General features: G+C 35.4%; 2 protein-coding genes, 1 long non-coding RNA gene and 1 pseudogene across 3 annotated transcripts; 3 read left to right on the top strand and 1 right to left on the bottom strand.

Annotated features, from left to right (window-relative positions):
• Window positions 1–8,674: 8,674 nt before the first annotated feature.
• Window positions 8,675–10,499, top strand: LOC107478162 (uncharacterized; annotated as a pseudogene).
• A 2,189-nt stretch (window positions 10,500–12,688) lies between these two features.
• LOC127745708 (uncharacterized) lies at window positions 12,689–13,322 on the bottom strand. Its single transcript, XR_008007089.1, has 3 exons — window positions 13,162–13,322; window positions 12,900–13,055; window positions 12,689–12,712 (listed from the first exon to the last, which is right to left on the bottom strand). It is a non-coding gene; the product is annotated as an uncharacterized LOC127745708 (long non-coding RNA).
• LOC107478028 (serine/threonine-protein kinase 1-like) lies at window positions 13,231–17,215 on the top strand. Its single transcript, XM_052259148.1, has 5 exons — window positions 13,231–13,254; window positions 14,946–15,008; window positions 15,712–15,756; window positions 16,178–16,213; window positions 16,786–17,215. The coding sequence occupies exons 1-5, from the start codon at window positions 13,246–13,248 to the stop codon at window positions 16,858–16,860; spliced, it is 228 nt and encodes a 75-aa protein (XP_052115108.1). The 5' UTR covers window positions 13,231–13,245; the 3' UTR covers window positions 16,861–17,215.
• A 5,791-nt stretch (window positions 17,216–23,006) lies between these two features.
• LOC110278459 (uncharacterized) lies at window positions 23,007–24,032 on the top strand. Its single transcript, XM_021136720.1, has one exon. The coding sequence runs from the start codon at window positions 23,007–23,009 to the stop codon at window positions 24,030–24,032; it is 1,026 nt and encodes a 341-aa protein (XP_020992379.1).
• The last annotated feature ends 231 nt before the right edge of the window (window positions 24,033–24,263 follow it).

Consider the following 24,263-nt stretch of genomic DNA (forward strand, 5'->3'; position numbering starts at 1 on the left):
TGTATATTTTTTCATCATCATCGTTCTTTTATTGTTGATATTATTGTTGTGTTTTTTTTCTTTTTCTCATTTTCTTTTTAGTAATTTTGTAGCACTGATTTTTTCTTTTCTTTCTTTTGGTTTTATTCTTTTTAAGAGAGTGAAACATGAAGAATTATGAAAAATAAAATAAGAAGATGAAGAAGAAGAAGCAGTAAAAGATGAAGAGTTTTGAATTATGCAAAACTTATCAAAACAGATAACACCAAAATTTTAACAATAACACATAAATTTTGTCATTTTTACACCAAAATTTTGCTACAAAAGTACAAAAATATCTTTTTTTATGCTGTATTTTTTCTTCTTTTCTTTTTTCCCCCTCTTTTTTTTCTTTTGCTCTTATTTCTTTTTTTAGGAGCATTGCTTTTCATATTAGATTTGAATGAACATATTTGTAATGTATTGTAATTTATCAAAAAGGAAGATGAGGAAGATGATGAAAAACATGAAAAAGAAGAAGAAACAGTAGAAGATGAGGAAGAGAAAGAGGAAGAGTTTTGAATTATGCAGAATTTATCAGAATAAATAACACCAAAATTTTTCAACAATAATACATATTTTTTTAATTTTATACCGAAATTTTGCAACAAAAATATAAAAATGTCTTTTTTAATGCTGTATTTTTTTCTGTTGCTCTTATTTCTTCTTTTAGGAACATTACTTCTCATATTAGATTTGAATGAACATTTTGTAATGTATTGCAATCTTATTTAATTGAATGAATGTAGGTTCATCATTTTTCTTGTGATTTTACAGCATTATGTATTTTTTCTTCTTTTTTGTTTGATTTTTTCTTGTTTTCATTTTTGCTAAGAGAGTAAACAAAGAAGAAACATGAGAAGGTAAAACAAGAAGGAAAAGATAAATAGGAAAAATAGATGTTGACAATGAAAAAGATGAAGAAGAAGAAGAAGAAGAAGTAGCAGAAGATGAGGAGAAGGAAGAAGAAGAGTTTTGAATTATGCAGAACTTATCAAAATAAATAACACCAAAATTTCTTAACAATAACACATAAATTTCTTAGTTTTTACACCAAAATTATTCAACTACAGAATCATAAACTACTAACAAACTACATTAACTAGATTCGAATCACACCTCAGCCACTTAATTCAATTCAAAACAATAATCCAATTTGCCCTGGTTCAATTGATACTCTGAACTTGAATAATTCATTGTGTTTGAAAATGAAATACCTGTTCAAAGTTGATTTCACTACTTGATTTAAAAAAATTTGATCCAAATCTTCAAATCAGATAAAAGAGCATTAATCTTGAACAAAGAGAATGCAGAGAACGAAAAGAATACAGAAAAAGAAGAGAGCCTAGAAAACGCAAAAAATACAGAGAAAATTCGAAAAAGAAAACGAAATTCGGATAAAAAGACAGTTATATATATTAGTGCGTTAAGTTAAAAGTTTGTTAGAGATAGTGGCGCGTGAAGATGAATTAGATTAAAATTATTTGTTTGAATTTGATTCGTTAAATGACTTGGATGTAAAAATTAATTATAATTATATATAGTGAGATTTGTTAATAATTTTAATATTATAACCTTTTTTATAATATAGAATAATTGCATTGATTCTTTCTTATATCTCCATGAAATCATGAACATTATATGTAGAGTGTTTAATTTACATTACATAAGTGCTTGTTCTAGAGCAAAATCTTTTGTTTAACTTTTTAATTTTTTAATTATTTTATAAATAATAATGCATTCTTTATTTTTGGTCTTGTAGGCAATTATTTTTTATCAGAATTATTTACAATACATTATGTAACACCCTACCACACATAATTTTATGCTTAAACTGTAAAATAGAGGTGGTGTAATATTAGACCTTTAAAAATAAAATATATATACGTATAATAATTAGAAGAATATAATATTTAAAGAGTCTTGAAGGATAATTAAAGCAAAATCGTGAAATTAAAAATGCAACACTCAATAATAACGTTTACTTGCATTCAAAGAAAACTTAGATACACATATATACAATAAGGGAGGAGGGTCAATGATATAAAATTCAAGCTTCGAGCTTAACCCACGAAACTAAGGCTAGCTAGAGAATATTTATGTACATACATATAAATTCCAAGTCATAAAGTACTCAAAATAACCCTAGTTCTCCATCAAAAGCCTCTACAAGGTACAAGAGCTAAGCAAAATAAGGAGAAGTCTATATATATATATATATCAAAATAACCCAACAACGACATCCCAACTCCGCTGTGCCAGGAACTCCAGACGTCTAGCGAAGTGCCTCTCGACCTGCATCTGAAAAACACAAATGTCCATATGGAATGAGAACTGAAAGTTCTCAGTATGGTAAAGATGCCACATACATAAGATATAAGGTCTCAGAAAAGTCAGAGGCAATCCTAGAACTCCGACGCTCATATTATAAAACTTAAGGATTTTAAAATGGAAACCATAAATAGGGTGGTTCTCTAAGGTTCTTAAACTTAACCAAATCTTAACTAAACCCCTCCAAAATTCTTCTCCTTCCTCCAAAATTCTCCAGAACACTAATAGAGTCTCACATACAAAGGCAAATACATTTAGAGTACAGTTAATGCAGGTAACAAGTATAACAAATAGCATATTGATTCACATAGGCAAACCCAATTAATGCACAAGCAACCAAAACAAGCATATGCATGTGATGTATGCCTGTCCTATGGCTGATGAGACTCATCTGTCAGTTATAAAGCCAACCCGACATGTCCGGCTGCTAAACCCTGGACAGTCCCCCGTGCGTGCATCTCTAAGAGTCTATGCATAGCTTTTTCTCATTCATAAATAAATTCTGGTCATTAGGAGAATCTTTGGGGCATTAAAGTGTCCGACTATATCTTGCAATGTAGGGTGATAGAGTATCGAGTCTCGACCTGAAGCACGTGGTGGCAAGCCACTGCATTTTATCTAGAAAAACTCGTATCTCAGATAAAGAAGTGCATAAGCCACATTCAAATTCAAATTCATTCATTCATATCATCATGGCCAGCCAATTCATTATTTATTTTTATTCATATTCATTCATTCAATTTCATTAAGACCATATACCTCATACATACCCGATTTCTGCACTTTCTATTCATAATTCATCATGTCTCAAGCTATTTTCACCTCCAAGTTACCTCTTTTTTATAACTTAATCTCTTCACTATACTTAAAACCATCATTCAGGGACTAAAAGAGTAATCCTAGATTGAATTATATGTCACTTATTCAAACTAGTTTTGAACCAATTGAAAATTATGAGAGTTGTACTTCACACACTTTTTAACGCATTATTCTTAGTTAGATTAAAAAGTCAAGAGAAAGTGTTTTCAAGCTAATTCAAATATTAAATTTTTCAAAGTAATACTAGAATCTAAAATGGAGTTAGAATATTTTCTAACAGTTCTAATCTTTAGGGGTAAAGAACAAAAATTTAATCACGAAATAGATCAATATAAAAACCTCAAATAAAATAAAAACACTTAGATTAATAATCCATAAAAAGAAGAACAAAGCTCCTAACCTTAACAGAGGAGATTTAGTTGCTCATAATACAGAGAAAACTAAAACATAATTGTAAAGTGTGATAGGATGTAAAGTGGTGTCTGTCAAATAGTTCCTTGGACTTATTTATTTTCTAACTTAAACCTAACTTTCAAATTCAAAACAAAATCAAATCAAATCTTTCCTAATTAATCTCAACTAAAGATGATCTTCTCCTTATACTTGAAACTCGAAGCTTGACCATTCTGATATTTATTTAGAACATGGACCTTGCAATTACTCTTGGAACTTTGAGAGTTGGCTTGACACTTGGGTGAAGAGATGTTGCATTTGGATTATCACTGGAAGTTGGCCTAAGAATAATTGCATGGGTGTGTAAGGTGGTGTGCCCCTTGGGAAGGTGTTTGAACTTGGCATGGGAATGGCATGACATGCCCTCAAGTTGGCCTCTTGGAAGGCCTCCTGATCTTTAGCCCGGTGTGTCACTTGAGATTATTGGCGTGGCGTACCCTTGGTTAAGGAATGGTTGAAGGTTGAAAGCATGTGAAAGGGTGAGGATGGGGGTGGCACACCCTTGGCTAGGTGCTTGGTGAGCACAAAGGCGTGCCAATTTGAGTGTGGGGAGTGGCATACCCTTGCTCCTTGGGAGGTGAGTAACGAAGGCGTGCCACTTAAGTTGGTTGGGCGTGGCACACCCTTGTCCCTGGAGGTTGATCTCTTGTTTGGCATACCATATGAGAATGGGGTGGCACACCATGCATGGAATGAGTATTTCTATGGCCTCCTCTGCTTCTGTTCTTTCCTCTTTATTTTTGCTAGTCTTCTTTCAATAATTTTCTACAAAATACAGAACACAAAGCACTCAAAGTATATTGACTATAACACAAGAATATTAGAGAGAAATTACTAACTTAATTAGGATAATTGACTAGAAAAACTACTAAAAATGCTCATGTATTATACACCTCCAAATACCATGACTCAAACATAAATCAAAAGTAATTCACTGATTAAATCTATCAACAAGTTGACAAGATAAATTAGGAATAGAGGAAAGGAACCAAATTCATCCCCAACAGCTTCAACAATACCAATAGCACAAAAGCCAAGCCCTTCCCAAAAGGTTTTAGATTATGAAACCGACAGTGAGTTTCAACGAAAATAATAAAAGAAGGTTGGAACCTTTTTACCAATTCTCTACGATAAACTCGTGTCAGTTTGTTCGAGGAACCTCTGATTTTCTAGCATAAGAAATTTAAACTATCCATAAACAAATAAATTGGAAAGAAGCTAGACCTCAACAACGGCATTATCCTGCACTCTCTTTTGGTGTTGATGACTTGTCATGGTCCACGACCTTCTTTGCCAGTGGTACCTCTGCTGTTTTCTGTTATTTTCTTTTGATGTTGGTTCTGAATTATTTCCAAAGACCTCGAAGACGCGAGAGAGACACCCAACTTCATCCCTAAAGATTGGCCTTTTTGTTTAAAGAAATAATTTTCTTTCTTATGAGCATAATGGGCTTTATTGTTTAAAGGCCCAACTTTCACCTTGGTTTTATATGACCCAAGTTTTGCTTTACCTTTTCTATTAACCACGGTCCATCCATCATCAATTCCATATGCTACGTGATTCCCATGCAAGATTCTCTCACTTATCACCGGATTTTCCTCATGCAATGAATTCTCTCTACAATTATTGCTATTTTTAAAAATATGCTTATCTTGGAGAGTTGTCGTTCTTGGATTCTCCAATTGAGGTTGTTAGAGTTCAGATGGTGTGTTAGACTTCTTTACACCATTCTCTCTGAGCACAACGACATCGTTGTTCCAGGTATCACTATTCCTGGATGCTTCTTTCTTCTCATTCTCAACCACCACTGGCTTTGGTTGTTATATCTCTATGTTTCCCATGGTATACTCACGAGTAATATGACCATAAGAAGAGGATGCATTACATATCAAGTGAAGGCTCTCATACTCAACGTCAAAGATTCTATCATCCACTTCGACCGTGCATAAAATGGGCATTCTCAGGTTAATTTGAACACATGCCATCACATATTTTTTTTCTCTCTGCCGACTTGGTGGCTAGATCAACACGGAAGGGGACACTAACGGCAGAGACCACTTGCTTCATAGCTTCTTCTTCATAGTACCATACATTTAAACCTTGAATCCTGATCCACACCATAGTAGATCCAAAGGTCCTTTTATTAGGGCGAAAATCGATCGTCCAAGGTTTTATGGCAACATATGATCCTACAATCATCCATGATCTCCCAAAAGAACCATCTCCTTATCTTCAGCAAGATCAAACTTAACCAAGAAGTAGTCATACCCAACATCCAACACGTCACAACCACCTTTCAATCTCCAAACACCTTTTAGTTTATAAATAAAAGCCATGTAACTCATGTGTTTTCCAAGAACCTTGATGACGATGGCGTCCTTATATGGCTGAGCAAGTGCTACCTTCGCTTCCTCAAAGAAGATCGCTTTCGGGGTAACCACATCAGCCTGCTTACCAATAACCTTGACAAGCCTCTCATCCACCAAAAAGGGATCTCTCATTAGAAGTTGAGGAGTAGAGAGACTCAAAACCTTATCTCGAAACGAGATATTGACTACTTTTTGCTCTCTTGTTCTCGTTCCTTCCTCAGCCTTTTTGCCCACCTACGAGCCACCGGATGCATCCCACCAACACTTTCTCCCTTATTTCTTTCGCCGACATAACCAGCGCCCTCACCGTGTTTCACCCTCACACTCTCGCTCCCACTCTCTCCTCCGCTCATTTCAAATTTTTCTCTCAATAAAATTTGAAATAGTTATTTAACAAAATTTATTTTTATTTTACAGTTATTTAATTTAGTAATTTAACCAAAAAGCATTAGTAACTTAAAAATGTCTATTGGTATTTTAATTTATTTTTATTTAAATATTATATTTTGATCTGAGTTGCATATTAATTTATTTTTTTAATTTAATAGAGGCCTCGTCTACTACTTTCTAGGAGAGTTAGCCACACTTTTGCACCACCGCTCACTAGATGCCATTCTCCCTTATTTGAAGGAGGCTGTGTTTGATGGCACGGTGCAACTCAAGGACTTTGTGTTTGACAATACCCTAATTTCTGTATTTGTGAAGCGCTGGCGCCGGAGTCCCACACTTTTCACCTACCTTGGAGTGAATGCATAATCATTCTGCAGGATGTTGCGTACCACCTTGGGTTATGCACCAATGGAGAGCTAGTGGGTGGCTGCTTAAGCGATTTTCAAACATCATACCAGCACCTGACATGGGATTGGGTTGAGGATCTCCTTGGTGCTAGGCCTCCGCATGCTTAGCAGCAGGAGAAGCAAAGGAATGAGTCCTTTTCGATCAAGCTCACGTGGCTTAGGGACAGAATGCAGCATATGCCAGCTGGTGCAGATCCTACCACTCTTCGACAGTATACGAGGTGCTATATATTGCAGATGATTGGGGGTTACCTGATGACGGATAAGTCGAACAATCTGGTTCATATTAGGTGGCTTCTGTTGCTGACAAACTTTGATAGGTGTCGCAGCTTATCTTGGAGTTCTGCGGTGTTTGCTTGGACGTACCATTTGTCGTACTTTGCGGCACATCGAGCCACCACAGACATTGTAAGTGCATGTCATTACTGATGTCTTAGATATACCATCAGTTTTCGGCATGGTGCAACTTTATACATCATAAAATGGCTTACCAATATCCAATATTCTGTTGGAGAGATTCCAATGACATCCTGTTACGGCTTGCCTGCAATACATGTAGTACTTTGCTCGATCAGACTCGACAACCTTGTACTCAGCACTCATCCGAATGTTGTAATTATTCACACCTAGCATGATAGTCTCCCTGCTCTTGAATTTATGTCTAATGCGAAACTTCATACTGCCATCTGTGTTGTAATCATCTCCCCCCATATTGGAAAATGGAGTATCCTCATGCATCGCATTAAGATTCAACGTGTGATAATGGCTAGCTACAACAGACAACTTCGGAACTGGCTTCGAGGCAAGCAGAAGATATCGAACTGTTTCACCGACTAGGGTCTCTGGTACAAACACCTCATCATCCCCAGAAAAATCACTTTTGTTGCCGTTGGCGACGTATTCTTCATCCAATCCTCACTATCCACCTTCATGTGATCCACTAGACTAGCACAATGCAAAGGTGGTGTTGCAAGAGGTGGATCATCTTGGACAAAATTCGAGTGTTCAGAACCACTACATCACCTTCCTCCGCAAAAAGCTCTATAACTTGTTGGGTCATGATTCTTCCGTAAACATTAAACATCAAGTGCACATGCTCATCGCCCTCCAACCAAAAAACTCAAAGCCGAAATACTCTATTTTCCATCGGTGTTAACAATCTATACCCAATTCTTCCAACCATTTTTGTCTCATTAGCACCCAAACTCGTCAATATTATGCTTTTCAACTCAGAGAAAGAACCTAATTGACGAATGCCCAGTAAGACATAATTATCACACTCGAAAACAACTCCATCGTCATTATTTCTTATGTGATAATTAAGATATACACTCACAAAAATATATACATTCCAACATTCTTATTAAACCTATTGAAAAAATAAGAAAGAAAAATGAATAATAAGAAGTGATTTGTTTATGACTAAGACTACTACCTGCAAATTCTTTTATATCTTAATTAAATTTATTATACTATATTTTATTTATAGCGTAAATAAATTTGTTTTGACTTTATTTCATTTATAGTGAAAAACGAGATAGGTATATTATTAACTCTTTCACTTGATAAACAAAATACATAATGATACATAAAATAATAAATTAACTATAAATTACATATTTGAGTAAACAAAAAATTTAAATATTTATTTAAAAAAAAATCTGTCTCCGCCCTCTAATTTTTCCAATAAAAATAAAATTGCACTGAACCTGTTCGCCCAAAACAACCATCCTACCATTTTCGCTCAGTTTTCCAAGTTTCGCATCGACGTTGGCCTCTCGCCTGTCTTTATCACCATTTCATTTCAACCCACACACCAGCAACAAGCCCGATGGTCACTCTCCTAGGCCCACCTGAAATCTATAATCCTAAACCACAATCCTTCCTAACCACCACCTCCACCGCCACCGCCGCCGACAATGCCGCCACCACCATCCAACCACAACCACCAATGGAATCACCGAAAACAACTCCGCAACCTTCTTGTCATCTGGCAACCCATGCCTCGACTTCTTCTTCCACGTCGTCCCCGACACTCCCCCGGACTCCGTCAGAGAGAGGCTCCACGTGGCATGTGCCCACAACCCCCTCACCACACTCAAACTAATCTGTAACCTCCGAGGCGTCCGTGGCACTGGCAAGTCCGATCGCGATGGCTTCTACGCTGCTGCCACGTGGCTATTCTCTAACCACCCTAAGACACTAGCAGCCAACGTCCCCTCCCTCGCCGATTTTGGATATTTCAAAGACCTCCCTGAGATACTCTACAGGCTTCTAGAAGGTTTCGATGTACGCAAGAATCAGAAGCAGCGGTGGCTTAGCGCTAAACGATCCAGCAAGAGGAACAGGTTAAAGAGGAAGCCAATCAAATCAAAGCCCTTAAAGAAGGTTTCGGACCCTGTGGCGGAGAAAGAGAAGGCCCATGCTTTGAGGGGAGAGAAGAAACTCTTCATGGCCAAGAGACTCCTCGATCGTTACAAGAGCGACGAGAATTTTCGTCTCCTGCACGATAGCGTCTTGGATCACTTCGCCGATTGTTTGAAAAATGATCTCCAGAATCTGAATTCCGGTGCATTGACCAAGATCAGTCTTGCAGCAAAGTGGTGCCCTTCGGTTGATTCTTCTTTTGACCGATCAACGTTGTTGTGCGAGACTATTGCCAAGAGGATCTTCCCTCGCAATGGTAACCCTGAATATGAAGGAATCGAGGAAGCGCATTATGCTTACAGGGTCCGCGATCGGTTGAGGAAACACGTTCTTGTCCCTCTGAGGAAGGTTCTAGAACTTCCCGAGGTTTTCATGGGTGCGAACTGTTGGGATTCAATCCCGTATAAGAGAGTCGCCTCCGTGGCCATGAAGTTATATAAGGAAAAGTTCTTAAAGCATGACAAAGAAAGGTTTGAGAAGTACCTCGAGGACGTGAAGTCAGGGAAGACTACCATTGCAGCCGGCGCTTTACTTCCTCACGAGATTATTAGGTCTTTGGGGGACGGAGATGGCGGTGAGGTGGCAGAGCTACAGTGGAGCAGAATGGTGAGTGACATGCTCAGTAAAGGTAAGATGAAGAACTGTTGGCTATGTGTGATGTTTCTGGGAGCATGGATGGGGTCCCCATGGAGGTTTCTGTGGCATTGGGACTATTGGTGTCTGAATTGAACGAGGACCCATGGAAGGGAAAAGTTATCACATTCAGCAAGAAACCTAAGCTTCATTTGATTGAAGGCGAAGATCTTCGTTCCAAGGCTGAGTTTATTAGGGAGATGGAGTGGGGATGGAACACAGATTTTCAGGCTATATTTGATCGCATTTTAGAGGTGGCTGTGAACGGAAAATTGAAAGCAGATCAGATGATTAAGAGGGTATTTGTGTTCAGTGACATGGAGTTCGATCAAGCATCCGCAAACCCTTGGGAGACTGACTACCAAGCAATTATTAGAAAATATAGTGAGAAAGGTTATGGCTCTGCCGTTCCTCAGATTGTTTTCTGGAATCTAAGGGATTCGAGGGCCACTCCGGTGCCATCCACCCAGCAAGGAGTGGCGCTCGTGAGCGGGTTCTCTAAGAATCTGTTGAGCTTGTTCATGGACAATGATGGCGAAATAAGTCCTGAAGCTGCCATGGAAACTGCAATTGCTGGCCCGGAGTATCAGAAACTTGTTGTGCTAGATTAATTTCGTACCTTAAATAGAGTTTTCTTGATAATTGCAGATGAGCAGTTACAACAACAACAACAAAGCCTTGTCCCACTAAGTGGGGTCGGCTACATGAATCCAACAACGCCATTGTGCTCTATCATGTATCATGTCTACAGAGAAACCGTTTACATGTAGATCTCGTTTGACCACCTAATGGATGGTCTTCTTAGGTCTTCCTCTGCCTTTCGCCCTTTGTCCATCTTCCATCTCATCCACCCTCCTGACTGGATGTTCTATCGGTCTTCTTCTCACATGTCCAAACCACCTGAGACCCGATTCAACCATCTTTTCCACAATGGGTGCTACTCCAACTCTCTCCCTTATATCTTCATTCCTTATTTTATCCAATCGCGTATTACCACTCATCCATCTCAACATCTTCATCTCTGCCACACTCAGCTTATGTTCGTGCTCCCCTTTAGCCGCCCAACACTCCGTACCATACAGCATAGCCGGTCTTATAGCGGTGCGATAGAATTTACCTTTAAGTTTTAAAGGCACTTTTTTGTCGCATATAAAACTAGATGCACTCCGCCATTTTGACCAACCTGCTTGGATCCTATGATTTACATCCTGTTCAATTTCTCCATTATCCTGTATGATGCACCCAAGATACTTAAAATTTTTAACTTTTCGTAAGATATTTTCTCCAATCTTCACCTCTATGTTGGGGTTTTCCCTTCTCAGACTGAACTTACATTCCATATATTATGTCTTGCTACGGCTTATGCGCAGACCATACACTTCTAAAGCTTCTCCATAACTTCAACTTCTTATTTAGGTCTTCTCTTGACTCTCCCATAAGGACGATATCATCGGCAAAAAGCATGCACCATGGCACAGGCTCTTGGATGTGCTCTGTGAGTACTTCCAAGACTAATGTGAAAAAGTATGGACTTAAGGATGATCCCTGGTGTAATCCTATACCAATAGGAAATTCCTCTGTCGCACCACCTTGAGTCTTCACACTAGTTGTGGCCCCGTCATTCATGTCTTTAATTGCCCGAATATATGCGATTCTTACTCTCCTCTTTTCTAAAACCTTCCATAAGACCTCCCTTGGTACCCTATCATACGCTTTTTCCAAATCAATAAACACCATATGTAGATCCCTTTTATTACTACGATACCTCTCCATCATCCTTCTCCCTTTTATTACTACGATACCTCTCAATCATCCTTCTTAATAGGTATATCACTTCAGTGGTAGATCTGCCTGGCATAAATCCAAATTGTTTCTCTGTTACTTGTGTCTCTTTTCTCAACCTTCGTTCTATCACCCTTTCCCATAACTTCATGGTATGACTCATAAGCTTGATCTCTCTATAGTTTCCGCAACTTTGTATATCCCCCTTATTCTTGTAGATAGGTACCAAGGTGCTCTTTCTCCACTCATCATGCATCTTCTTTGACCCTAAAATCTCATTAAAAAGCTTGGTTAACCAGTTGATGCCTTTTTCTCCAAGACCCTTCCAAACCTCAATCGGATATTATCAGGTCCTACTGCCCTGCCATTTTTCATCTGCTTTAGAGCTTCTTTTACCTCGAAGTCTCGAATCCTTCGATAGTAGTCAAAGTTTTGATCTTCTTCCCTTGTACATAATCGACCAAGGCTCGGAAGAGTCTTCTGTCCCTCATTAAATAACTCGTAGAAGTAGCTCTTCCACCTTTCATTAATCTTCTCCTCTTGAGCCAACACCTCTCCATCCTTATCATTTATGCACTTAACCTGATCCAGATGCTTGGTGTGTGTTTTCAATTGTGTTTATTGATGTTGCTATTGCTGTAGGTCATAATCTCGATAATATTTTTCATTCAGTTAATACTGATGGATTCATATATCGTACTAATCCTAGTGTCCAAAGATTACTTCGATTATATCAGCCTTGAACCTTATCTGGAGGTTATTACTTGAATGCAAATCACTTGCAGATTATTGATATTTGAGATACTACAACATCTGATGTATTGATATATGTTGTCTGTTATGTTGGGAGCTAGCAAGCAGAAGAGTAGCATTGGGTAAGAAGTCCAATGTCTAATTTTGAACTTTTAATATAGAAGCAGCTATTATTTGCTTTTCCTAATCTGAACTTGTTCATATGGCACAGCTTTTGTTTCTATATTCTACATTTAGTGCTTTTATGTTACTTGTGTCTTTACAAGCAATCATACTATGTGTTCTGATTTGTTTCAGATGTTTGACAAATATGTGATTCTGGCCAAACTCCTATTCAAGGGGAAATAATATAAAGTTTGGGGAATGATATTTTATATTAAATGTAGGCTATTTATGAAAAAAGGAGGAGGAAAAGATAGACACTAATCTTAGTACACTTGTTATGCAAGAAAAAGTTTGGTATTAATTATAAAATCATTTTCTGTGTTGGAATATAAAATCTTAATTAATTAATTACCTGGGTCAATGTTAGCAATGATCGTATTTTCACCAAATCTTCCCTTTGGCCATGCTGAGTTCTTGTCATTTCTGTGTAGTCCGAGAAATTCCCATGACCGGGTTGTGTGCAATTTGTGCTCCTTGGTCAAGAACACAGACACCACATTCGGTATTTCTGCCCCGATTATTTCAAACATTTATCATTAATTAATTAAGTGTCAACTTATTTTAAACAAAATTGAGATAAATTGACTAGGTAATTACTAATTATTACTACTTACTAATTAATTAAGTGTCAACTTATTTCAAAGTAAGGCACGGAACATTGATGAAGATGGCACCATGACTTGCAGAGGAAGACGACGATGTTGAACGTTGTTCCTGTTCCTGAATCTGCTTCTCTAAGCTGCTTCCTTTTTGTTTTCCTCTTTATAAGTTGAATCCTCAAGTTTTTTATTATCCCCTTTTATCTATTTTCACCCCTCAATTTTTTTTTTAAATTTTCCGTTCTAAACCCTCAAATTGATTCTGCCTGCTGCTTAGTTTATATTAATATTATTTATGTCAATTTGATATTAGTTTTAATCTTTAATATTGATTGTTATAATATGGATAAATAATTTCATGTTATTATTGATAAATTATTAGTAGTTAGTGGTTTAGATTTTATTTTTCTTTTTAATCTTGTAGTAGTTTTATTTATTTTTTGTAGATTATTTTAGTATTTATTTGCATACAGTTTATATATATTTTTTATGTTTCCCCATTTCTGCCATTTGCCACAACGCCATCTGCTATGACCTCATGGCGGATTTTTACCCTTTCTACCCTGAGTTGTTCGCCATCAAAAACTATGATTAGAATTTAAGCCTGCCTCTCACTACCCATTTGTTAGAGCAATGCTACAGGGCCAACACAATTTACTATTTTTGGCCGGTCGTTAGCCAACAATATTTAAAAATATTAGTTAAAAGAATGGTGTTGTGTTACTAAACTAAGGCTGCATTTGGAAGGGAGATTGAGATTGAGAGATAGAAATTGAGAGACAGAGATTTAATTAAGTTTTTGTATTGTGTTCGGTATAAAATATACTGAGCTGAGTTATGTCTCAGTATCATATTTGATTTAAGATAAATATGGAGACCGATGGATAGATTTAGAATTCGAAAAGTTAAATGAGAGTATTTTTGAAACGAAATGTTATTAAAGTTTTAGTCTCCCTTTTTACTGAAGAGACTGAAATTTTGTGTCTCGAGAGTGAAATTTTAGTTCCAGTCTCTGATCACCAAACATAATACTCAATCTCAGTCCGAAACAAACAACCTAAAGGTGTTGGGCTGCTAGCTAAAGGTGCTCGCCAATATACATTAAAATTGCTGTCCCTTGAGCTTTTCTCTTTCTGTTAATAAACATTTGTTCCCTGCATATTTATCTTTACCTTTCAATTGACATATATGTTCTATAAGTCATATTGCATCCTTAAACTGAGCAGGGTATTATTATTAATTTTTGCACACTGCTTCAGTAACTTCCATAAGGTAGTCAAAGGAGATCTACGTGTAAACAGTCTCACTGTATACATGATACACGATAGGGCGCAATAGCGTCATTTGATCCATGTAGCAGACCCATCTATTATTGTTGTTGTAACCTGCCGGTGGCAATGGCTTCACTTACAAGTGTGCATAAATCAATTAAAATATTTGCTTGTTTCTGATTAATTTGTAGTAGTTGTTGTTGTAACTTGCTGGTGGCAATGGCTTCACTTACAAGTGTGCATAAATAAATTAAAATATTTGATTGTTTCTGATTAATTTGTTGTTTATGACATAAATTTACCGTCCTAGTATATGCTTGCAACTTATTATTGTGATTTTCCGGTTTTTTCAATCAAATTAATTGCTATGGGTAAGTGATGTGAACTTGTATCTTCCCTTTTGATCATGGAAGAACCAGTTTTAGCATTTAAACTGTAGTCAGTGGAGTTTTTGGCTTTTATATAGACATGTTATTAGTGCTAAATCATGGCAAGACTTTTGATGTTCTAGTTTAATGTGCTTTTTAGTTCATTGGAACCCCTCATTGGATGTCTCCAGAAGTTATTCAGGAAAGTCGCTATGATGGAAAGGTATTGTACTTTAATTTTGTGAAGCTGGTTTTCATCGTGATGCATCTGTATTTCATACTGTTGCATTTTCTACTCTTGATTTATTGCTTAAATGCTTGATTATTACATAATATTGGTAAAGTGGATGGACGGATTATTTAGTTTTCTTGTTACTTTTTCAGAATCATACAGACACATTAATAGTTTCCAGGGAATTAGTCATATAGGAACTCATTATTTACTATTTATGATAACAGTTCATTAGTTGTTGAAGAGTATTATTCTTTGAAGGCATATATATATATAAGAAATTGCAATATATTGTGTGCAAAATAACGAAGAGTTAGTTGCCTATCACTTTTTACTCAAGGTTGCAAGTATGAGTCTGGTAGAGAGGATGAAGATCAAGTAACAAACCATCTGACAGAGAGAATGAAGATCAAATGATCAACCACTATCACCTTGCAATTTATATAAACCATTGATAATGTTGATTATATGGTACATATTTGGAAATACTGATATATAAAGAGGAATCTAGGTCGTTTATGTTGTTAGTTTCCAAGCTGGCTTACTGGTTTTTCAAGAAATCAATAGTACTTTGATTCAACAGTTTCTGTTTATAGAATAATTAATTAGTGTCAAGATAAATAGCACTTTCTCTCTTTTTTAATATTGGGCATGGCTATACATAATATCATTTTATTTATTACATTTTCTCCAGGTAGATGTTTGGGCTCTTGGTGTGTCTGCGATTGAAATGGCTGAGGTATATACTTAATCTCTGCTTTAATTTCCTTTGTATCCAAGTGAGCTGTTAGTTTATCCACTGCGTGTTCATTTGAGTTTTCCTCTTACCCTTTTCTCCTTTTCCTATCACCTTCTGTAAGATAAGATATTTGTTACTGGGTTAATACTTTGTGTTTGTTTTGGGGTGTCTTCTAAGGTGGTTGAGGTACAAAGCATGTTAGTTTAAATATATTAAATATTTTTGGATCTTATGTAGAAAGAATTATTGTTATGAGGTTATATTATCACGTTCATCCATATCTTGTTATTTATGGTATTAACTCTTGTATTTAAATTGAAGTCTTATGGTAGTTCTCTTTATTTATACTGATGCGATATTAAACAAATTTTGCTGATCCTCATGCATGGATTTGGTTAAATTTTGTTATCATATTTTTCAGGGAGTTCCTCCAAGATCATCAGTGCATCCGATGAGGGTTAGTGCTAAATTGATATTGAACGTTGTTGTATTAGAAATATCTAATCTCTATGTTCCTACTCTTTCTTAGCTGTTGTTTAACTTGTATTTATGTTGAAGTTCACATAAAGTGTGGAAGATTAAGTGTTACTGTTACAAGTTTGTCAGTTGGAGAAGCTTTGAGTATTTAAATCAGGGAGGAGAAACATAAATGCTATGAATTATAAGGAATGTAAACATTAGGCTGTATTTTGTGAGTTATTTGGATGAATAATTAACTAGCGATGAAAGGACCCAGAATTCCTCTCTCCCATACACTCTCACAAACTAGCTTCATGAGTGTGAAAGAACAAATGTTTTGGTAGTTTCTGCTGTTAGTGCGAGCTTAATAGATTCCGCTTTCAGAAATATTTAATTTCTATTTTCTTTCCAATCACATTAAAATTTCTGGCAACACCTTATAAGCTGTACGCCTCTAAAGTCTGTAATACATCAGCTTAATTGGCTAAACAGTATGATGGGTGACACATGCCACACACGTGATTCTTTGGATGAAGTGTACGATGATCTTTCCTTTATTATTCTTCATAGGTTTTATTCATGATATCCATTGAGCCAGCTCCAATGCTTGAGGATAAAGAAAAATGGTTTGTTTCTTTACTATAATATCCTAGATATACTTTCTGCTATTAGTGAAGCAGTAAACTAGAACAGTTACTTGTTGGTTGTGTATTGATTTAGAATGCTATCTTTTGTTTTGATAGTAATATTGATCTTGAATTTTCTTTTCTATGTGCCATATTAATATGTTGTGCTTCTGTTGTCTTTTATAAATCACCACTAAGTTGCTGCAAAACTTTTGCCCTTGTAGTCTGTACTCTCTGTTGAACAAGCTTATTTTACTAATATAAAATTTGAGGGGAAAGAAGTGAGAGCGTGTAAGGATTGATTGATTAAGATGCCATTAAACTTTGATCACCTAAAATGAGGATGTATTAAACTTAAAGTTTATGTAGTCAACTCTGGTAAGGAAACTATATAACCCTTGAGCGACTTATATTGTGCCCTCTTTAGCTAGTTGCATGCTAGATACATTCTTTTTCTATAAGGAAGAACCACCTCAGTTGACCTAATTTGTTGGATTTTAAGTTCATGTAAATCTTGAACATTCATATAAATGGAAGTATGCTATCATGTGTTAAGGATTAACAATACGTTTTTCTTTCAATAAGAATTCTTAATCATCCAAATTCATTGTAATTTCTTCTCTTATTGTTATTATGTTCTTTTATTTTCCTGCTCATACAGAGAGACAGTACGAAGTTGGTCTGCCGCCTTATGTTCTACATAGATTACCAGGGCACTAGTTAGTATATATACCCCGATCATTTGAGCTATTTAAAAATTACGATTAATGTGCTATTATCACATGGCAATGTCCATATCCTAATTCAGTTATGATATCTTTAAACATGACAACTTGATATTGGTTTTATACTTTAATTTGATTTTCCTTTTCAGGTCTCTATTTTTCATGATTTTGTTGCGAAGTGCCTGACCAAAGAGCCTCGGCTCCGCCCCACTGAATCTGAGATGTTGAAGGTATGCTGTAATATTATTTTTTATCAGTAAATTATATGTCCTCTTTTATCAAAATAAGAGAAGGATGAAATGGTTTCAAAATTTGCCTTGGATGCTTAATGAAAAATCTGGGAAATTTATGAGATCATAAGAGCTTGTTTGGTCTGTGAAAATGTTATTTGTTTTCATTTTCAGTTTTTAGGTTTTTGTGAATCATGTCTGTTTTTGTTTCTCTGTTTTACTTTTTCTCCTTAATAAAATCCTAAAAATAGAAAAACATTAAAGGTAGATGTAGCTGTCCTTGTTATGCTTGTTTGATACTTTTGACTTCAGCTTGTGCTATTCTAGCATTGCTACCCTATTTGTTTCCACTATAACATATGGAGTTTCATCTTTTTCTTTTACTGCTTGTACAATTTAATCAGGGCATCAATGGCTTTGCAGGTGCAAACTCTTGCCCCAACTCCATTGGAAGATGAGGTATAACTGAAACTCCTTCCTGCCTCTCCTCTGTCTCTCACACCCACACATGTGCGCACAAACGAATTTCTACTCAGACTGTCTCATTTCATTGGAAAAAAAATGAAAATGAAGATACTAATTTACATACATGACACATGTTCCCAATCTGAAGCAGCCCATGGCAACTTCCATGCTAAATGATGAATATGGAGATACTGTTCCATCCGGACATCAGAACCTAGCAGTGCAGGAGGCCACTGATCTTTCTTCAAGTGGTGGCGTGAGGGAAGATGATGGAGGTGAAGGTCTGTATTTCTTCTATCATTACTCTCGCTTTGTTCAACTCTTTTCTCAAGGTTGATATCCTAATGTTACTAAAGTATGAGGGAGTACAAGAATGGAAAAAGGCTCTGAGGTCTATAAGCCGATGTCATCTTGAGATAATCCTTTCTTTCAAGTGGTTGTGCTATTCCTAGTTAGTAATTACTTAAGGCATGCATGATAATGATTCTAACTAGCAATAAGTTTTCAGCTAAATTTTTGCCAAGCTGCTTTCTTCCATCTGCTTCATCTTGGGAAATGTGCTTTTAAATTTTCGATTCCTTTGATTTGTGTGGTTTATGGTAGAGTTGTTGCACCATAAGGGGATCCATAAAAGACGGAGAATGAGCAACCTGAAGACCCGATTGCTGGACTTTTTCTGGGCAATCATTGCTTTTCATGACATCTAGGCTTGTGTTTTTGTGCATTTGATGGTTCTGAAAACTAGCCGAGGAAAATTGGTGGCTGGTAACATATTGGGATGTGGCGTTTGTTCTTATTATTGGATTTGATGGAAGAATATTTAAGCTGAGAAAGGATTCTTGTCAGTTGTCAAGTTATTATTATTATTATTATTATTATTATTATTATTATTATTATTATTATTATTATTATTATTATTATTATTATTATTATTTTACATAAATTTTATAAATTTTCATGTCTTGCTCTTTCTTAAAATTTCTTGTAAAAGTAGCTCAATGTACAGATTGTTCGTATATATATTTTTTTGGAAGTAAAGAATTTTATACAATAAGGTGGAGCAATTAAAATCAACAATCAAACAAACACGTTAAAATATAGTCATTTCGAGTGTTGCTATCAACAATTTTGGGAGTCAATATCTTGTCATTTTAGGTAGCTGTTTACCGTTCTATTGATGATATCTTCTACCTCCAAGTGCTTATTCTGAAAAATTCTATTATTCTTTTCGAGCCAAATATTTTAGACAACAGTAAAGAAGTTACAGAATCATCTGGAATTATTGTTTATGTTCTCTTTTCTCTCTTGAAGCTGCCACCTAACTCTCAAAGTGTTGCTTAATATTATTTGGAATCGTCCATAGTCTACCTGACGTAAACAACCAAGCACACCACACCTTCCAAGAAAACTCAACTAATAAACAAGTGAAATATGTGATCTAGCTCTTTGTTACACAGTACACAAAGAATATCTTCCTGACCAATAACACCTAAACGAGCCCGTCTTTCTTTAGTGTTTACTCTTTCTACCAAAACAAACCAAGCAAATAACTCAACTCTTTGTGGAACATAGTTTCAAATAGTGCTAGTGAAACTGTAATTGGTGATATCTTTCGGGAGCATTTCTGCCTGCATAACCTGTACAAACGAGTTAGTAGAAAAAATACCCCTTTTTTTTATCAAACTTTCATATGACTCGATCCTCTCTCAGAGTAGTTAACTTGGCCAATTGTAAGGTTGCATGGAGCTGATTAAGTAACTCCATCTTCCATTAGAACAATTCCCTCCTCCATTGAAAATTCCATATCCATTCCAGCCCATCCCAAAAACCACAATCCCCCATAACAGAACCTCATTGGTTTGAAACCGAAAAAAGTCTTGGATAAGTATCTTTCAATGTCCCGTTTTGTAGCTAGCTGTCCTCCCAGAACTGAATCCTCCTTCCATCCCCTACCTTCCAACTTAGGCCCCGAATCAATTTATCCCTAACACGTTGATCAACAACCTGTAACCGATAAATATCCTTTCACGGACCACCCTGTTTAGGCACATGTTGGCTAGCAAGCATCTCTGAATGATTCAAGTTATTACATGAGCACACAATCTTCTTCCATAATGGACAGTCTTCTTTTGAAAACTGCCACCACCACTTAAACAAGAGAGCTGTGTTACGATTCACTGCATCTCCCACATCCAGACCGCCTTGACTTTTTGGAATTTGCACTAGTTTCCACTTTACCACCGGCATCCCATCTTTCTCATCCTCCTTACTCTACATAAACCTCCTTTACAATGAAATAAGTTTTTTCGCCACAGACATCATCTCAAAAAACAAAAAAATGATGAATCAATTGGATTCTTTACAATCTTTTTTTTGTTATAATAACTTATAAAATATTTGGGATAGGTAAAAGTATGCATTAAAATTTGTAATATCAAAGTATACTCTCAAAATTATTTTTAATGAATAAAAGTACATTTCAAGTCTTACATATTCATTAACGGCATTATATTTTTTGTTCATTAAAAACAATCTTTGTATTTTGATATTTATGAATTTTTGTATATACTTATTCATAACAAATTTTTGTGTGTATATTTGTTCATTTATTTTTTGTTTTAATGAAAGTTTGGTTCATAGAAATTAATGAAAAATAGAATAATCATTTTTTATAAAAAATATTTTATACTTAAATATATTCTTTTATTTTATCTTATTCAATTTTGATTTACATTTAGACTTTTAAAATTTTACTTTTATCCGAATATGATCGGTTTTGTTGGTAAAAAATGGATATTAACTTATCTAAAACTTATTTTTCATATAATATATACTATAAATGTGTTTGACAAATACCTTACAAAAAAAAAAGCACGTTTCAGTTTTTTAAAAGTTTCAATTTTTTGTTTGACTAATTTTTCTCTTTATGAATGTAGAAGTGATTTTATACTTAAAATCATAGTGATAAAAAAAATAACAATTTTTAGCTTTTACGTTTTACTAACAGATTTTTAGCCATAGATATTCAACATTTATTTTTTTTATCAACTTTATTCTTTGTACATGTTATTGTATTATTTATGAAATTCTTATTATTTCTCTTTATATGAGTTTTTTTTATTATTTATTATTTTTGTTTTTTTATTACCTTTTTGTTTGATATTATACACTTTTATCATTGTGATTTTTTTTGCTGACTTTATAATTGTGATTTTGTGTGTTATAGTAAAAAATTATAGCATACTAAAAATATACTAAATAAAAAAATATAAAAAAAGTATCAAAAAAATTAATATACATAAAAAAATAACATTATAATTTAATGTCATGTCCTTTTTAGTAATTATCTATCTAAAAATAATTTTAACTAATATTATTCAAACAATATTTATTTTATCAAAAATCAATTTTAATATAGAATTATCAAACATAAATTATATTAACACAAATTTACTTTTACTAAAAATCAATTTTATAAAATCACTTTCATTTAAATTTCAATTTAACAAACCACACCACAGTCTAAACACACTAGAACAAATAACAATTATTTTAGTCTCTAGTATTTCTGTTAAGTTTTAATTGCGTTCATAAGTGTTCTATTTTTATTCTAAATATTTTATTTTTTCTATCTTTATCCTCCCGTTAAAATTAAAATTTTCTTTAAAAAATATCCTTTGCTCCATTTGGAAAATGAAAATACAATGAATTAAAAAATTTATCTACATAAAGAATAAATTAAGGTATCTAATTAAGATACAATGAAAATCAAATGAGATACATTGAAAATTAAATCATGGGATAGGTATTTTGAATAATAGATAGGGTTTGACGAAAAACATGATTATGTTTTGAATTAATTTATCTTATTTATTGATTTTAAGAGAATAATAGTATACGTGTTTGTTTGATTTAATTTACAATATTTTTATTTGTTTTATTTAATTTACAATATTTTTATTTTAGTCATTTTATTTATAACTACCTTGTATTATATTGTAATATGTTGAACAATATTAATCATATATGAAGAATGTTATACAAAAATACAATATGTATTGAATAATAGAATATATACATACAGATTTAATAAATTAGGAAAGAATAAATTTAAGAAATTCTAACAAAAATATGAATTGAACTGAAATTTTGTGTGTATTATACCAGAATTTAAACAAGTATTATTCTATGACGCATAGTGTTATAGGGACAAACATACTGACATGACACCTTCTGACTAGCTTTCATGTGTCTCTTCTTAAAGTTATGTTTGGAAAGTGATTATATATTAATGATAAAATTTGTTAATAATTAGTGATTAATTATATTAAGGGTAAAAAACCGAAATAAGCCAAGGAGAGCTCCAAATTACCCAAATCAGCCAAATAAAAAATCCACACCTGAATCCACTAGGACGAATTATTATATAATTCGAATCAATAAGATTCGAATTATACTATCAAGTAATTCGAATTGATATAATTCGAATTATGTGCATGCAACGAATTAAAGTAATTCGAATTGACTTAATTCGAATTACTAGGAAGGAAACAAAATAAAGTAATTCGAAACAAGTTGTTTCGAATTAGACTTAACTAATTCGAATTTAGTTAATTCGAATTAGTATGTTAGCGTGTGATACAACATAATTCGAAACAAATTGTTTCGAATTATATATATATATAGTGCGAACCAGAGCTATATATATATGCTGTGAACTCGTGATGCTCTCAACAAAGAGGGGGATGGCTAGTGCGGAGAGTTTCCTAGTGCTGGTACATTACAGAGGGTCGATTAAGAGAAAAACTCGGTCCGGCGTGAAGTTCACTGATAAGGATCCCCTATGTATTATCGTGACGCCAACAACCACCTACGATGCTCTTGTTAGCTCTGTGCTGGAGAAGCTTGGTCTCGAAGGAGTTAAAAGGGTCAAGAAGTTTTTCTACCGCATTCCAACAGCGGTGCTCCATGACACCGTGAAGTTCGATTGTTCCACAATCGGTAGTGACGAGGACTTGCAGGTTATGTTTCTTTGTCGTAGGCAGTTTCCCGAGGTAAGGACACCAGAGTTGTTGGCAAAGTTGGTTGATGTGGTATCTAGCTCGGGTGGTTCGAACCGGAATGCCAATACTATAGCCGCGGTTGCCGGCTCGAGCTCGAGACCGGCTGTTGCTTCATCCTCTGCTCCTGTGTATGAGCCACCGATGCAGCCTGTTGCGTCCCCTTCGTTTGCTGTTGATCTGAGCGGCAATGTTGGAGACGAGGTTCGGTATGGGGAACATATTCCCACCGAGGTACATTGTCCCACACCGGCTGGCTTTGGTGATGGTTTGTTTGATGATCCAGATGACGATGACGTGGAGCCGGAAATGATCGCTGATGAAAGCGGCGATGATGTTGGAACTACTGTTCCGATAAGGGCTACAGGTGGATCTAGTTCCGGCACACAGCAGTATCCACCCCATTTTTCCTTGTTGGACCTGGATGCCATGTGGCAGGACGAAAATGCTCTGCAGCCCTCAGGATTTGGCGCTAGAGATACCGAGGGGTCTGCCGGTATGAACGAGTTCCAGGTTGGCCAACAATTTCAGGATAAAGATGAGGCGCTGTTGAGTGTGAAGACGTACAGTATCCGCCGAAGGGTCCAGTACAAGGTCGTTGAGTCTGACTACCGCAGGTATGTGGGAAAGTGTTCTGAGTTTGGGAATGGGTGCACATGGCTGATTCGGTTGAGTTTCCGACAGCGGAAGGGTATTTGGGAAGTGAAGTGATACAACGGACCGCATACATGTCTCGCCAGCTTCATCTCCAGCGACCATAGGAGTCTGGACTACCATGTCATATCCACCTTCATTATGCCGATGGTTAGGGCTGATGCAGCTGTGAACATCAAGGTGCTTCAAAATGCCACGGCCGCACACTTTGGGTTCAGGCCAACGTACAGGAGGGTATGGATGGTGAAGCAGAAGGCTGTTGCCGTCATATATGGGGACTGGGACGAG

The sequence above is a fragment of the Arachis duranensis genome, chromosome 3 (assembly GCF_000817695.3).
Source record: "Arachis duranensis cultivar V14167 chromosome 3, aradu.V14167.gnm2.J7QH, whole genome shotgun sequence".
Taxonomy (NCBI): domain Eukaryota; kingdom Viridiplantae; phylum Streptophyta; class Magnoliopsida; order Fabales; family Fabaceae; genus Arachis; species Arachis duranensis.